General features: G+C 54.2%; 1 protein-coding gene across 3 annotated transcripts; it reads right to left on the minus strand.

The window, feature by feature from the left end:
* Window positions 1-1,079: 1,079 nt before the first annotated feature.
* OSR2 (odd-skipped related transciption factor 2) lies at window positions 1,080-7,090 on the minus strand. Of its 3 annotated transcripts, none has more exons than XM_064647839.1 (4): window positions 6,779-7,090; window positions 3,133-3,859; window positions 2,369-2,468; window positions 1,080-1,564 (listed from the first exon to the last, which is right to left on the minus strand). In XM_064647839.1, exons 2-4 carry the CDS (start codon window positions 3,786-3,788, stop codon window positions 1,490-1,492), a joined length of 831 nt encoding a protein of 276 aa, XP_064503909.1. In that variant the 5' UTR covers window positions 3,789-3,859; window positions 6,779-7,090; the 3' UTR covers window positions 1,080-1,489. The 3 variants fall into 3 exon arrangements, with proteins under 3 accessions (XP_064503909.1, XP_064503891.1, XP_064503900.1); XM_064647821.1 differs by having other exon boundaries at window positions 1,080-1,646; XM_064647830.1 differs by lacking the exon at window positions 6,779-7,090 and adding an exon at window positions 6,280-6,772 and having other exon boundaries at window positions 1,080-1,646.
* Between the last annotated feature and the right edge of the window lie 10,184 nt (window positions 7,091-17,274).

A 17,274-nucleotide genomic window follows, 5' to 3' on the forward strand; every position in this document is an offset into this window, starting at 1 on the left:
TTCCCTTAGACAGGGCTCCCTGAGCCTGAGGGACTAAGGCAGGGTGGGTGCCCCCAGCCTGGGAAAGAACAACTTTTGGGGCCCCATACTACTCAAAACAATGTGGGGAGTGTGCCAAAAGTGACAAGAGCAGTGGGGTGGCAGATGAGGGGATGCATATCCAAGTCACCATCAGGGAAAATCTCCCTTTCCAGAGGTGAGCAGAGGCACTGGTGAGGGCTTGCAAGGATGACAAGGGAGGGGAGCCCATGGTTCAGTGCCACCATCCTGCTAGCTGCATAGCCGGTGCAGGTGCTGAGCGTGCGGCCCATGGGGTAGACGTGCCGAGCTGCCGAGAGTCACCCCGACGGAGAGGTGAGGACCTCCCGGGAGGAGGGAACAGTCCCTCTCCTCAGCGCCTCTCCATCCGACCCCCTGGACGTGACGTGCGCTCGGCAGCGCAGATGGAGGAGGGGAACGTTTTTGGGGTCCCCGCTTTTAGCGCTGCAGCTCCGTCAGGGACCCGCCGATGAGCCCTGGGCAGAGGGCGCCTCGCTGTTTGCTTCCAGAGCTGTCGGGAAAGAATCGTCTTCTGCAGGATAAAGTCCCTGTCTACGTGGGTGTATTGCCCGTGTCCAAAGTCTACAGGCAGGAGGCTGCCTGCTGCAATCCCCGAGAGAGGGATGACTTTTAAAATATATGGGCTGATTGCAAATAAGTTACTAATAAGCCGCTTTGGCATAAGAACGGCTCTATGCATTATTTCCTAAGATCTGTTTATTTGCAAATATTTCTTTCTTTTTCGTCTTTTTTTTTAAATTGTTCGGGGGAAAAAAAAAGTACAGAAGTTAATATTTAGACAAACACACTATTAAGTAATAGAGCTATAAACTCTCAAATAAGGCACTTTCATTTTACTTAACAATAGATAACACAACAGCGACAGTGAAACAGACCAAACAAAAGCGATCACCAAAATTGTTGTGACAGTACAATTACCCGGCTAGAAAATTTATTCAATATGCTTTACCATTGCATTGACACAGCAGGGAAAAAAAAGCCCAGATATTCAGAGAATAATGCAACAAGGCAGGAGGTATTTGGAAAAAAAAAAAAAGGATTTATTTTGAAATACACTTTTAAGAGATACTTTGCCTCCCCGATTTGTTATCGATGTGCATCTGACATGATACAAAACAAACAAACGAAGAAAAAAACCACGTTCTGTACAGAGCTCTAAAATGAGCCGCGATTATCTACAAGATGAGCTTTACGCTTGGGTGTGGGTTGGAGAGGGGCCCGATCCTGCAGTCCGCACTCTCGAAACGAGTTTCGCAGACATGTGGTAGGAAAGCTTGGCCCCGAGTCTGCGTGCGTGTCTCCGTGTGTATGTGTGTGTGCGCGTCTGTGAGTTCCTACAATACAGTCCTTGAGTAAAGTGGGCAAGTTGGAGCTGCCGGAGCGGGTGCGGGTCCCTGGCTGCTCTAGAAGTCCTGCCGCGGGGTGTGAGTTAGACTGTGCCGCCGTAGATCACAGTTTCGCCTGAACACTTTGCCGCACTGCTCACAGTTGTAGGGCTTGATGTCTGTATGGGTAAGAAGGTGAGTTTTCAGGTTACTTCTTTGATTAAAGGTTCTTCCACATGTGGGGCATTTGTGTGGAGATTCCTGTTCAGATTTGAAGCAAGCAAAGGATTAATCCTTCACAAACCACCTGGTTTAACGTATCACTGCACTTTTTCTCATCGCAACGCACAACTTGAGATATCGGGGGTGGACACGAACGAGAGCAATCCCGGGCGAGCGAGCGGGCGATCGCCAGCCTCGCCCTGTCCTGCCCCAGAAGCCTTATTTTATACTTCTCGAGTCGTGACATTTCGCGCCCCTGTCGTGCACGGAAAGCGGCCGCCTCGCCGCTCTCCTGCTCTGGTACTCCCGCTGCCCGCCCGACCGCCGCGGCGGTCCCTCTGCACCGCTCCGCACCGCATCCCGCCGCCGGGCTGTCCCGCCGCCCCGCGCCCGCCGCCGCCGTCAGGGCCAGGTTCGGCCCTCAACGAAAAACGCCTCGAAGCAGCGGCGTGGACAAACCCGAACCCGGGGTTCACTCTCCGCCGCCAACTGCGTCCCTGCTGGCTTTAAGCCCTTCTCCCGCGGCCGCTGTTTTTCCGCGGGTCTCCCGCGGCCTCGGAGGTAGCCATCGGCCGCCGCCCTCCCCCAGGAGGCACAGGGCCGTCCAGCGCCGGAGCCCACTCTCTCCCCTCGCTCCCCTCCGCACCAGAGCCGCGTTCCCCCGGCGGCCACCGCCCCTGCCCCGCGGCGGGCCGAGCCGAGCCGGGCCGTGTCCGTGCCGGCGGCACACGCGTGGAGAGGCCGGGGAGAGCCGGGCTCACCTGCATGTGTAGGGTTTTGTGGACCGCCAGGGTCCTGGACTGGCAGAAGCCCTTCCCGCACTCCTGGCACTTGAAGGGTTTCTCTTTGGAATGGATGTACCTGTAAGGCAACCCGCGGGGTGAGCAGTGCTGCCGGGGGCGCGGGGATCACCCGTTCCCAGGCCCCGCTCCCCCAGACTCAACTCCCCTCAAAAGCCCTCACTCTGCTCCTGTCTCCTTCCCCCTTTTATAATTCTGTTTATGATTAAACTTCTTTAACGGTTCAAAACATTTGCAATAATTCGTATCGAAGTGTGAGTGTACTCTCTGGTGCCAAACCGGGACAGCATCTCTGCCGCCGGCCGGACCCGAGCCCGCTTTTCTCCGAAGGCGGAGAGGATTCTCTGCCCAGTGGCCGCAGGCGCCGCTCGGCATCGGCTGCAGAGCGCGCAGATGAGGGAGGGGCGAGCGCGAAAGCGCCCACCTGCGCCCCGTCCTGCTCCCCGCGCCCCCCAGGGTCGCGCTTCAGAACCACAAAAGCCCCGGGGGCTTCGTCCCCGGGTGTGAACCCCCTCGTCTCTCCCTCAGGTGGGTGCCCGTCCCACGCAGAGAGCAGGTTTAGGCTGTAGTGGTGCCTCCGCGGCCGCGGAGTTGGAGCGGGGATTCCTCCTGCTGCCTTCGTGGCTCAGCTCAGAGCTCCCGGAGCGGCTCAGCCTCATCGCCCCCGAGCGGCTCACCCTACCCCGGCTCCCCTTGGCCCGACCCCGGTCGTGGTGGTCCCTCACCGGTGGTCCCGCAGGTGGTCCTGCCTCCGGAAAGCCTTGTGGCAGATGTCGCAGGTGTAAGGTCGCTCGTCCGTGTGGGTTCGCTCGTGGATGAGGAGGTTGTAGGACTTGGTGAAGTGCCTGCCGCAAAACTTGCAGATGAACTCCTTTTTCGTCTTGGAGGGCAGGCGGCCGCGGGAGGGCTTCCTATCCGGAGACAGCTTGCTGATGCTCGACAGAGGCGAGGCCAGTCCGGGGCTCAGCTTGGCGAGCTCCCCCACCTTCGGGGGGTCCTCCTGAGTGGCGGCCACGGCCAGGTTGGCAAAGTCAAAGCGGGGCCTGTCCTTGTGCAATGCTGGGAGGACGTGGGCGATGGCCCCTTGCTTGGGGTGGAAGAGGTGCGTGGCGAAAGGGAGCGCGGGGAAAGGGAAGCGGGAGTCCACCAAGCCCTGCGCGGCCGCCATCTCCGTGATGGTGGAACGGGTGATTTCATGCACATTGGGGTAGCCCAATGTCCAGTGGTTCATGTGCATGGTTTGCACGGCGCTGAGTCCGTACAGACCTTGCAACTGGTCCACAGCTGCGGGGAAGGTGTTCACAGCCTGGAGGAAGGAGTAGTTAGTGAGTTGCAGAGACGGGTGCAGCGGGATGGGGGCTGGCAGCGCCTTGCTTCCCATCTTCACGGGGCAGGCGCGGGCCGGCGGAGTAGCTGGTGCCTCTGCTGGGCTTCCGAGACGGGGAGAAAATCCTAAGATGAAAGAGGGAGAAAGAAGGGGAAAGAGACTTTTACTGAGAACAGCGTGGTCCCCCCTTAGCCGAGGCGAGCGCAGCGACCGAGCCTGGGAGGGCCAGACGCGGCTCCGGTGCGCTGCCGTGCCGCGGCCCTAACGCCCCGCCGCAGCCCAGGCTCCCGCCCTCCGCCGGGGCCGGCGGCCGATACTGACCCACGGCGCGATCGCTTCGACCGGAGAGGCTAAAGCGTAAAAAAAAAAAAACAAAATCCACCCCAAAACACCCACCCCAAATTAAAATAGAAAGGAAAAAACCCACTGCGGAGCCAACTGAAGGCACCGCAGATTCAAATTAAACGAATGGTGGAAAAATACACGCGGAACGGAGACGGGGCCGGGGCCGAAGCCCTATGCTTCCCGTCTCCCCGCCGCCGACCCCCGCAGCGCCCACCGTGGGGATCCCGGAGCCACCTCCCTCCTGCCCCCCGCGCCGACCCGGCCCCCGGCGTCGCTCCCACCCTCCGCCCGGCCTCCCGCGGGCGCAGAGGCCCCGACCCCGACCCCTCCTGGCTGGGGCCTCCCCGGGATGTAGCAGGGTGCTCGCGGAGGGCCGAGGCAGGCCCGTGAGGGAGCGGGGGGGGGAGGGAGTAAGGGGAAATAAACCCTGCGTTCATCCCAGCTCGGTTGCTTATTTTTCTTCCTTCAACAACAACTAATTTATCAAGATAACCGAAGGAGAGAAAAAGAGCCCGGGCCTCGCACGCACACCTCCTACCCAGCCCCCCGCGCCGCAGCCATCCCATCGGCAGCGAGGAGGGTGGCTGGCCCGGAGGCCTCCCCGGTCCGCCGAGGGCCGCCCCGCACGGCGCTGCCCCGCACTCGGCTCCCTCCGTCCCGCGGGGCCAAGAAGGACGAGCGCAGCCCCGGTGGGACGGAGCCGTGAGGACGAGCACCCCGCACCCCCTCGGCCATTCCCAGGCTGGGACCTCCGCCGGAGCGGCGGGGCCGTGAGCTAATGAGCGGTGTGTGACTGTCAGAGGGTTTCACTCAGCCCACTCAACCGAAACCGCCGGGACCGCTGCTCCCGTCGCACGGGGGGTCCCCTCGGTGGCTCCGGGGAGATGGTCCCCTCCCGCAGGGCAGGGGGACATCAGCGCGGGGGGCAAGCCCCTGCCCTTTCCTTTTTTTTGCTTTCGTTGAGGGTTCACTTCTAGCTGCCAAGAGGCTGCCGCGACCCAGGAAAGAGGCCAAAGCAAGCGCCGGGGTCTCTCCGGGCCTGTAAACAAGAGGTAGGGCCGAGGGTGCTCCAGCACCTCCTGGGATTTGTGTGGAAGGACTGGTAAGGGGCAGTTTCCAAAGTAAACAAGAGACCCTCCCCCAGCCAAAATCCTAAACCAAACCCCCCAAAACAACAAAAAAATTAAAAGAAACTCTCCAAGCGTAGAGCCCGCGCTCCGGGAGAGGCGTCCCTGCCCCCCGGGCCGCCACCGTCCCGCAGCCCTCACCGCCGCTCCTGGCTCGGACCACTCCGCTGGCACCGGGCACCCTCTGGCTGGAAAGATACTTTTCGATTTTTTTCTTAAAATACCTTTCCTCCCCGCTTGTGGCACCGCACAATTGGCCCACCGAGAAAAAAAATTGCGGCAAGGAGGTCGGGCGTGAGCTGCAGCTCTGCACACCCCTGTTTTCGTTTTCCTCGAGTCGTGGCTCCCCACGGCTTCCTCTGCTGCTGCCCAGTTTTTCTCGTTTGTGATTGTATCGACACTGGGGACAGTGTTATCGATACGACCTATTATATATGGCGACCTTTTTGTTTTGTTGGAGGGGTGGTGGTTATATATAGAGACTTATTTTTAAAGATGTCGTAGTGTGAGTTCCTATTCGCTTTCCGCCAGGAACCGACACAGAAGCAATAAAATCGCTTTTCGCTGGCTGCTCCCGTGGCTCCTGCCTCCATCCCTGCTGGCTGTGCCTGGGTTTCGGAGCCACCGGCTGAGAACTATGACAGAGGTAGGGACAGTGTTTCTGTAGGGCAGAGCTCCCTCTCCTACAGCTGCATTTGGTGGCCGTGTGTGGGGGTGTCATTGCATGACGCTCGTTTTCGTGTCAAACAACCAAGTCTGAAAAAACTATTCTGAACACGAAATCTGCATTTTAAGGAAGAAACTTTTAAAACTGCACTGCTGTTTGAACTGCGGTACATCTGTTACTATTTGTATTCGGAGGTAACTTTACTAAAACCTATTAAAAAAAGACCAGAAAGTGCCTTCCTACGTGATTTTAAGGCCATTTATAACAAGGTGCGTTGGGGCGCGCGGAGGGGGATAAAGTCAATCAAAAACGGATGTTATTTAAACTTTGGCACTTCCTTTTCCCTTTTCATTCAGAGCGCTTAATTAAATTAAGCCCTGTGCCTCGCCAGGACACCCATCTCTACCTGCTTGCCGCCGACCTGCTGGCCCACCCAGCGCTCCCCGTCCTCCCGCGGCGGGGCCGGGCTGTGCCCCGAGGGCACTACCGTCATTCCCGGGGAGCGGGTGGACCCTGCGTCGCCTCCGCTCTCCGCCGGCCCCACCAGAAGCCGCGGCCGCCAGTCCCGGCGCTGCCTGGTGTTTCCAAGCACCGAGGATTTCTCCAGTGTCACCCGCGGATCAGCCCCGTAGTCCGCGCACGGACCGGCTTCTCCCCGCTAGGAATTTCTCGTGAAGGACATCGGCTGCGCGCCCCACGAGGCCCCCGCCTGGCCCCACACCAACGCGCCCGCGGCATGCGGAGGGCACCCGCATCCCAAATTGCCGCGGAGCTGCGAATTGAAAGTAAGCCCGGTGGTCCGGCGGTCCCGCGCTCCCGGCCGAGGAGACGCTCCGCTCTCGGGGCGGCCGCCCCGCTCCCGCCGACAGCAGTGGGCAAGGCGGGCCGGGGGGCCAGTCACCTACCGCAGCCTGCTGCTCCTCCCGGGGCAAAGCTGAGGCGGCGGCCGCGGCACCTTCACGGAGACATTAGATCCACAGCGAGGGCGCTCTGCGGGGCCAGGGCCCGGCGGCGGACGGCATGTTGCGGAGGGCTGGGCGGCTGGGAGCTCTGGCCGCGGCGGTCCCGGGGCCCCGGCATAGACCGCCGCCACCCGCCCGCAGCCTCTCGCCTTCGACCCCGGCGAGGCTCGGCGCGAGTCTGAGCCGCCCCCTGCCCGGTCCATCACATTTCAGCGGTGAGTGGCGTGGAGCGCTGTCCCCGCCCGCCCGCCGCCGCCGCCGGCCCACCCCGCGGCGCGCTCAGCCCCGCGCTCGGGGCCGCGCCGCTCCGCCCCGACGGGACGGGACCGCCCCCAGCCGCGGCCCCGGCCCGCCCCGCCGCGCCGGCCCCACTGTTTACTTGTGTTTGGGTAGCAACTGGACTTTAAAGGGGCAGGACGCCCCCCGCTTCCCCCGCGTCACCTAAGGTGACTTTTCCCTCTTCGAACAGCCCGACGCCTCTCACCCTGCTGCCGGTCGCGGAGATTTGCGCGCTCCCTGCACCGCACTGCCTGCCTCGGCCGCCCACCCGCCGTGCGCCAGCCGGGGTGACATAGGCGGCTTAAATATCTAAAATAATTCCCCCAAAGCCAGAGTGTGGGTTTTTGTGGGTGCCTACGTCTCCGAGGGAGGTTGCAGTTAAAGCTCACGTCCAAATGGCTTCGTGGCCGTCATGTCGGGTCGCCCTGGGGACCCACCCTTCAGCAACTCAGCGCTGCCCTTCCACTGAGATTGGGGCGCTTAAAGGCAGATTCCCAAAGAGAACCTCTGTAGAGGCATCCCCGTGCGCGGTGACTAAGCACACAATCCCTACCTAGAACAGACACATAGTTTCGAAAGCAGTTTCGATTTATTAACGGGGAATTTACTGCTGAATGGGGCCTTCGCGACCCTCTTCAAATTTCCTGACTAGAGCGCTCTATTCACGTTCGTCGATAGCCGCAATACGGCTGGTTGCACATGATGAATTTCGGTTACATTTTTATCTGTAACGATATCTTGTTCTGTGCATTACTTAAATCACATGTATGGGGAATTAACCTATAATCTGGATTGGAGATTGGAACTAGGATTTGAAAAGTACGGAAAGATGTGGGGGAAAATGGACCTTGAAGGACAGCTATGAAAATTTTTCAGAGGTAGGGGCTGTGCTGGTTAGTTCGAGCCCGAGGAAGAGGATACAAGTGACGGCTGTAACGAGATTTTTTTTATCCTTTTAGTCTACAGAAAAAAAAATAATCAAAGAGGCAAATAGGAGCCAGCAGAGAAAGGTTTGGCCGTGTCCCCTCACAGCGAAGTGCAGTCGAGGCTGGCGCACGTTACAGCCCGCGGCTGCCGCCGGCCGCCGGGGCTATTTTTCGTTTCTTTTCAAAAATCCGTACTTCGAAAATGCCCTGTTTTAAATCCCAGACGCCCTAAATAAATAGCACTTCTTCTCTCGGGCAGTGAGGGTAGGAGGTTCACAATTCTGAGAGAAGGAGCGCTTCCCCTGGGCTGGGTGCGATGTGGGTGCGGGCGGCCGCGGGAGCCTGCGAGGGGCGAGGACTTATCGGCCGCGGCTGGACTGGGGGGCTCCGATAGGGCGCGAGGCAGGGACCCGCATCCCCTCTCTTTTGCTTCCGAGAGAGAGGCCGGTTGCTTCAAGAACGAAGTGAAAAGGGGACTTTACAGTTGCAGTTTCTTCCCCCCGCTGCTTGTTTGTGGATACCAAGAACAAACCCCTCGGACAAAGGATCAAAGGGAGATTGCCTCGGGAGAAATGTCATTTCTTGTCCTTTACAGCAAGCAAAAAATAAGCCACGCTTGGCAGGGAAAAAAGAATAAATAAATTTTTATCGATCTATCTATCTACCTACCTACCTACCTACCTACCTAAAGGAAAACCAACCCAAATCAAATTTAAAAAATCCTTAAACAACGACTTCGCCAAATCCCCAAGCGACCACGCAAGGAAAAAAGCCTCAAAGCGGAGGCTTTTTTCCTCGGGAGAGGAACGGCGCGGTCTGGGGTTGCTGCCCGGGCTGTTCGCTCCCCGGGCGCTCCTGATAGTTTCGGCTGCGCTGGTAGAAGGGAAAGCCGCGCTCTTTCACCACTGTCAGCGCGGCCGCCCCCTACGTCTGAGCTGACCGGGAGCGCCCGGTGACCCCGGCACGACTCCGCCCGGCCCGGCCGGCAGGTGCGTGGCCCGCCCGTACTGCCGCGGCGCCCCCGAACCCGGCGGAGCCCAGGGTCGCTCGCACACCGGGGAGCTCCCCGGCACCGGACAGCCGTCGAGCGGGGGTGACGCCGGAGGAGGCACAGGTCGCCGAGTCCCGCGTCACCTTTCTGCATCCACGTCGGGCGGAAGCCTCCCGCCCCACGGGTCTTACTCCTCCTCGGAGGGGCGGGCGCGCCGCTATGCCCGGGCCGGGCGCGGGCACGGCCGGGCGGTGCGGGGAGAGCGCCCGGGGCCCCGCTGTGCCCGGCGGCGGCGGCCCGCGGTGCTGCAGTGCCGCCTGCAGGTCGGCGTGGGGCCCTGCGCGCTCCGCCCGCTCCGGCACCGTCTCTGGCTGCGGCCCCGCGGCCGCCGGGCGCGTTGGGTGGGTGTCCCGGCGGACCCAGCGCGTTGGGTGGGTGTCACGGTGGGCCCAGCGTGGAGCTCTGCCCGGGGCTCCGAGGGGGGCGGAGGCAGCACCGCTATCCGCGGGCACCCGAGGGCTTACCCTGCACTGCCTTCTCCCACCCGCGCGTCCTGCCGGTGCCGACAAAGCTACGATCACCTCAGCCTCCCCACGCTCTCTCCTCCCCCACCCCCAAAAAATATACATCCGGAGCGCTGGATTCCGTCCAAGGAGATAGGCAGTGCTTGTTCTCGCTGCGAGGAACAGATTAAAGCAGTTCCTCTGCGGCCGTGAAACCTGGGGCAAACCTTGACCACTCGCCCCTTCTGAGCACAGAAACGTGCCCGGGAGACGGCAGCGAGGCCCCGCGGCGGCGCTTGGCGGAGCCTCCCGCGGGACACCGTGCGCGGCTGCGGTGCGCGATTCGCGCACGGAGCGGCTCAGACCGCCGCTGTCGGCACTGGGGGGCTGCAGTCGCTGGGGACTCACTCCCGCGAAAATGAATTTTCAGAGGGGGGCGGGGATGCGCCCGCAGCCGTCGCCGGAGGGAGAAGGGGCAGCGGGTATCCAGGCCGCCTCATGACTCCCGGGAACGGGAGCACAGTCCCTGGTGCAGGGCACCGCCGCACTCTGGCTTGGGAGGAGCTCCGACGGCCCTCGACGGTCGCTGACTCGGGGAGCGCTGCCAGGGCGCGCAGGGCAGAGCTGGGCACCTGCGGACGGGCCCAGCCCCGGGCTGCCCCGGCCAACAGACAGGCCTGTGCTGCAAACGACTCGGGCTACATACCGAGGGCTTAATTTTTTTATTTTAAGGAAAACAGTGACCGCCCGTCCATCTGGCATCTTATTCCGTTGGTGTTTCTCGGTGACTAAATCATCACCGACTTAGCTCCGATTTATTGGTGTGGGATATTTTGTTTTGTTTTTAATGAACCAGTCAGGAAATGCCAAGATTTGACAAACAGGCGTAGGCGGCCGGGGACGCGGCGCTTGGCAGGCTCTGTGGTACACCGCCGATGCAACTCCCGCTCAGCGTCCTCCTTTTCCCCCCTCCTGCTCAGATCCCCGTAAAACATCGCCGCGATTAATTTCCATGAAAGAAGAAAGCAGTTAAGCACACAACGCCCTCAGCGGGCTGGATCCCGCCCGCGTCTCCCGCGGGCGCGCAAGCCCCGCCAGCCTCTCGCCCGCGGCCTCTACCCGCGGTCCGGGCCGCGGGGGTGCCCCTGGGCGGCAGGGACCGGGCCCAGCCGCCCCACCCGTGGCTCCGCGGCCCGCCCCGACGTCTCCCCGAAGTGCATCACCACCGCAGCCAGCCCGACGGGTGCTTCCTCCTCGCCTTCCCCTCGCTAGGGATCACGGAGCCCCGGGGGCTTTTGCTCTCCGGCCGCCGCCGTGCCCCGGCTCCCCGCTCCCGACGGCTGCCGGCCCCACGTCGGACACTGCGGGGCTCACGGGCATACCGGGAGAAGCGTCAAAACGCTCTCGGCGAAGGCCGGCTTCGCCGTGTGCACGGCGGTGGGGGCCTCTCATCCCGCGGAACTTGCGCGCTGTGCCGCAGCTATTGCCGCGGGGCAGTAGCGCGGTGCGGATGGGGTGACGGAGGATGCGGGGGTGACGGAGGATGCGGGGGCGGCCGCCGGCGCCGCGGGGACAGCGGATAGGACGCCGCCCGCTGCGGTGTTTACCACCTTGCAGTGACGGCGGGCCCCGAGCCCTCGACAAATAGACTTTTCCAGCCTAAAGTGTTCCTTCCCCCGCCATCAGCAATGAGAGGTTTTTGTGGTGCCTGAAGTGAGAAGTTGTCAAGACGCAAAGAAATATAACATGCCCTACCTCACTATAGTTTGGTTTAAGCAGCCTTTTGGCTAAAGTCTTTCCTGCCGTCAGGATTGAAACACTGAGCAGGGCTGTGGAAGCACAGACACCGATCGCACACGAGTGGGCCCCTTTCTTATTGCTCCATACCTCACCGTCCTCCCGCTACGCTCTGCCAAGTTGAGCCTAGAGACAGCAGAGGGTCCACAGGCTTACTCTGTGGTAGCATTTTACCTCTCTCTCGGCAGACTTGCCAAAGGACAGCCTGCGAGGTGAAGGCCGGCAGAGCTTCAGGGCCGCCCGCCTGCTGCACGACCATGGGCTTGTATGCTCTGCTCCCGCTTAAAGGGGGGTTTCAGGCTTCGATGAAGTTCTACAGCTGCCTCAGGCTGAAAGGATCACAAAGTTTGCAATCTCGGGGCCAACTGTTAGGAGGGAAATCTAAAAGAAATATTGTGTAAAAGCAATAAATTGGTTGAAGAAAAGCAGTTGTACATTTGGTCGCATGCCTCGTAACTCACCTAGGACATGAGAACTCCAAGGCACCAGAGAACAGGGCCCATATGTCTTGTCCTGTGGCGTATATTAAATAACTCCATTTCCTTTTAAGAACTTGCTATATCCCAGTGAATAACTTGATTTCACAAATAAAATTAATATTATAGAGTGTAAGTCAGCAAACAATAGAAAAGCTCAGAGAGTTTTTTCCAGTTGTAAACATGCAGAATCCATATGGTCATTAGATACATCTGTGGGTTAAGCGCTGATTTGTTTATGCGAGCCTGATGCTTACGATACTCTTAAACTGGGACTATTCTGTCGAATGCATGTATACTGTAATCCCCTTTTACCTACCCTCTACATATGTGTTTCCTGTTTTCAGCATGCATTCTCAGTGTGTAAACTGTGGTGAAGGATATGTTATAAACCAGGATACTACAGAGCATTTCAGATATTTTCAGAGCATTACAAGCACGGTTCAAGCATATGCAAATCATCACTTACGGTTGTGCACAATGTCTATTTTAATTTCTGTGTGGTTTTGTTCATTGTTTGTGGCATCTAATTAAAACAGAAGGGCAATAACAGATATTACAAAAGAGTACCAATTGTTCCTGGGCAGATTGATCCCTAGAATGTCCAAACCTTACTGATGAAATCCTGTACTTCTTAATACAATCAGTTTTTTTTAAGGCTGTTATTGAAGATTGGTGAAATACAAGGAAATTGAGGGAAAGTTTAATGGGGTAAGGCACTTGAAAACTCTTAGAGACACTGCCAAGGCTGAACTCATCCTGTATCTCTACTGGGTATGACCCAAAAAACATTTAAGCACATGCTAAAGTTCATTGCTATCTGGGGCAGTATCTAAGCAGGTGCTTCAATGTCTTTATATGCCAAAGTCACCTGCTGAATGTGTGTTTTGCTGCTGATTTAAGATATTTACTGAATCAGGGATATTATTGTCAGATTGCCTCATAAAAATAAATAAACTAACAAAAGTTTATAAAAGATCCAAGAACAGTTACTGTTCTAGGCAAGAATTTTCGTCGTGCCTGCTTTTATATCCTTTTCCATGAGTTAAGTTGTTGGCCCTGTCATCTGTGTGACTACCTTGTTTTTACCTTAAGTGCTGATGTTCTCTTCAGCTTCTGCTGCCACCTCATAGCACCACTGTGCTATGCACATCCTGTTGGGTGAAAGGACAGTTGCTCCACAACAAAGTCTGTGGATATGATGCTGATTGATACACCTTAGAGATTTTGCAGTGCAGAACAGTTTGAATCTAGCTTGTGGCATGGGAAAAAGAGCCCTTTTTCTCCATGAACTCTCCACAGCCACTGTGGGGAAAGATCAGGGCAAGATCACTCTGGAATACAGTCAAAGCGACAACTACAGAGCAGTTCAAGAGTGGAACTGAGCTGGAAGTCAGAAGACTTTCTGGTAAAGAATATTCTTCTATCTTATTTCCCTTCCCTTCAAGGTGAGCCCTTAAGAAGACAACGTGCACACCCACTGTGTTATGGCAGACAGCCTCTGGTCTCTGGGTATTGTGAGTCAGCAACGGACTGAGAGCATGTGAAACCAGGATGAGTCAGAGTGAAGCCCCAGCAGTGGGTTTCCATCGTCTTTGCTCATGGATTTCTGTTTTCTGTTTCTGTGGTCGTTCAGGTCCCTGCTCAGGGGACTCACATCCTAGTTGCCCTCCTTAGTTCCCTTTCACAGACCCCACAAGGGTGAGGTGAGCTGAAGGGTAGGATGAAGGGTAGGATGAAGGTAGTGAATGGCACTTTTCCCTGTTTAGTCCATAGTAGAGGGCACAGTCCACCTCATAAACGGTATCCATGATTATTGCAGGTCTGCCTCGTTTGCATTAACTATTTTATTTATTTGACTTGCTCACCCATGGTAGGCTGGTGAAAATTATTAGTTGATATGCTATTCTTTGAAATTCCACTTTGGGAACTGTTTCCTGGAAAAATACAAATCCCATTCATTTCAGCACCAGGACTCATTTTAGCACCAGAGGAGCGCTGAAAGCTGAGGACATGACACTGCAGCAGAAACAGAACTGACTCGAGGCCTCTTATTTTCAGCTGCAGTGAAGAGAGGAAAGAGATACTGTCAGCCAAACTACAAACTTTGCAGTGCAATATATATTCCCCTTTTCAATTTCATTTATCCTGATGATTACTTGGTGTTCAAATGCAATCAGGAGCTTTTGAATTTCACTGCCTATTTCTGTACTGCTGGATGGAGCCTGCTTGTGAAAGTACAGCACCCTGCTGTTTCAGGAGGCTGCACGTATGTGGAAGGGAGCAGCAGAGACCCTGGGAGAAGGAATGTGAGGGAAGCAAGGATCTACGGCATCTACAAGACCAGGGGCTTTCAGGGAGCCTAAGGAGAGTGCCTATGGAGAGTTGTGAGAAAATCTCCATCCTTAACAGAAATTCTCAGGACAGAGAAATTAAAGCTCAGTATAGAAAGTGAAAAATTATTTTCTGAATCCAGGAATGGTCCCACAAGAAGACTCATGAAGCCACCTGAAAGGATTTTTGAACAAAACGTATCTTGTGCTTGAATTCTTTGTGAAACCTGAAAATAGAGAAGTCTCAGTGTCTTTGACCAGAGGGCTTTGACCAGTGTAGCATAGTAAGAATTTCTATTGGGAAGAAGCATCAAGTAAGTACAACAGTGTGTTTACTTCAGTGGGAGCTGGCACGAAAAGTCAGTCAGTGTCCCCAGCAGCATTGCTGACACTCCTGAGATCTGAAAAAAAGACCACCAATAAAGGTCATTAGCTAAGGTTAAGCAGGGTTAACCCTGACCTTTCTCCAAGTCTCCAAGCAGGCAGCTCTTGAGCAAATACAAACCACATTTATTAAAGAACTCTTAAATAACTACAATAACAAAGTAGAGTGAAGTAGAGTCAAAACTGCAGGTCTGTTTTATTCAAAGCATAATATTTATATATTACAGATACTGAAAGGCAGCAGAACTGGTTTTAAGGAGCATCTCTGTACCTAGATAGGGAAGGCATACGTGAAAGCATTCTGTCCTTTGAACCACAGTGAGACATAAATTTAAGTTTTCCAGAAAGAGTATTTTATTTCCTAGATCTTGGTAATTCCTAAGTGCTTGGTAAAGAACCACATTAGAAATACTCGACTTTTTGTTAGAGTTGCAGGTGGAGTCTGAAATGCTAAAAGGCTGTTCAAAGCATCACTTAAGTCTGATCTAGTTCAGCATTAGTTTAATGTTATCTTTCCCACCCTCAACTGTTTCAAGAAGATATATAAAACCAGACCAGAGCTGATGTTTACTTTTACAGCTAATGGTTCCTCAAATCTACAAGAACTTCTAAGGAATAGATAAAAGCAGCTGCAAAAGTGATCTAGAAGTAAACATCCAGAAGAAAGCATAACTGCAATCAAAGTTCCAGCTGTTCTCATCCTAATTCTTATCAGTATTCTTTTTAATCAGGCGCATTTTGAAGTCAAAGGCTTATTTCCAACAGCTTTTGTTCATATATATATATATGTAAGTCCCTTGAAATATTACAGAAGTTCTGTTTCACATCAAAATACTGTACATTGTCACTGAAATTATTAATTTTCTTTTCCTCATCCCCCATATTCTCTCTGGGCCCCTCTTTTGCATCTGGCATGTGTACTGATACTCAAGATGACAAATACTGATAACTACAGAGCTGCAATGCTGCATACTTCCATAAGGCAAAGCTTAGCCAAACTTAGTCATTGATTTATGTCCCATATTCTGTTCAGCAGCATAGGGCATTTTTTTCCTAGTTCTATACCTTTAATTCTTGCCACCTTCAACCCAGAGTGTGTCAGATTTCCATCTTATTGTTGCAGCTGTGGTTTCTTAAATTGAAAGTATGCTTCTTGAAGGCAGTGACACATTCTTCAGTTTATTCACAGATTTAAATTCTCAGTTGTTTAAAAATGCCTGAACTCATCAAAATGTGATGGTGTGGGGGTTTTGCTGTATGAAATGGTTGATACAGAGGTTTTAAAAACCAAATAAGGGATGTTGGGATGATTATTTTTGTTTGCTCCAAATCTGTAGAAAGTGTAGTAACTTAGGCAGAGATAGTAAGTCCAGGGTTCTCTTTAGCAAAGAGGTTACTTATGAAATACACAAGGTAGAAAAAGCTCTCCCACACATAAAAAGCCTTGGACAGGTGTACAGATGAAAGGAAACAAACTGTGCACTGTCTAGGTACAGTATTATTTAGGATGACTTCATAACCCATGGTAGGAGACAGCCAACAAAGCAGACTGATTTCAGAAAAATCTATATGATGAAAAAACAGAGCTGCAAAAGTTAAGTATTTTTATCATGACCTCCATTGTTTTAGGAGAGAAAAATCTTCCCAACCCCTTTGACAGCTGTCTATGAAACATTACTCTTCCTGTAGGTGAGCTGGTGAAAAGGACCATACCTTTGCTTCAAGTAATTTCAATTCAAAGTCCAGTGTGGTAACTCGAACCCACTTTTATCATCTTTAAAAGCTAAGAGGTTAGCGTTTTCCACTAGAGCAGCTGAGACATGTCCAATTCCAGGAAAAGGCCAAGAAAATAGCTGAAAGCAGTCACAAAAAATCTGCCAGAGGACATCTGTCAAAGTCCAAAGAGTTCCAGTTATGTATGATTTCATTTGATCCCAGAGGCTAAATAATGTACAGGAAAGATTTAATAATGTTATGCAGATTAAATGTGGATATGTAAAAGGAACCAAATACAATGCCAGTTTGAAAAATCTTCATGTGCACATAGCACTATTACTGCTGCACAGTGAGAAAACACAGCTTGAGCAGTAGACTATGATACTAAAATAAAAATTGGAATTGCTAGAATATTTAGTCAGGTGAGGCTATTCGATTAAAAAAGATGACTTAATATTTTTTTCTCTGCCAGGAAATTATCAGTGGAGAGAGCCCCATTCCTGTTTCTACCACAGCACTTCCATTGCCATGTGAAAGCCTGATAGTAAAAATGTGGTAACCAAGTATCACTGCTCACAACATTTCCAAATGGCAGTTCAAAGGAGACTTCAGCAACTAAATGCAGAACAAAAATGAATGGGCTTCAGCTATCTCTGCGTTATGGCATCTGGCTGAACAAGAATTGTTGAACTACAGGTATGATCCCTTTTGCCAACCCACTTCCAGAAACAGTAATTTCTGTCAGAGAGGGAGAAGAGGCAGCTGGAAGGATGATGTGAATGGCCACCACAGGATCTGCCAAATGATATCAGTCAAATCTTCTGGTAGCATAATGCTCCAATGCCATGTAACACAATTTAAATACTGGCAAAGGAGGGATTATTAAACAGAGTTCTTAACTAGGAGGGCTATGGCCTTCATTATTAAAAAAAAAACCCACCAAACAACACCTGAAAGCAGAAGCAAATGGATCCTACCTGGTGACACATAAAAACTTTTGTGTAGACTCTCACACAGGAAGCTAGTGTAATGTT

This window comes from Pseudopipra pipra, chromosome 1 (genome assembly GCF_036250125.1).
Source record: "Pseudopipra pipra isolate bDixPip1 chromosome 1, bDixPip1.hap1, whole genome shotgun sequence".
NCBI lineage: Eukaryota > Metazoa > Chordata > Aves > Passeriformes > Pipridae > Pseudopipra > Pseudopipra pipra.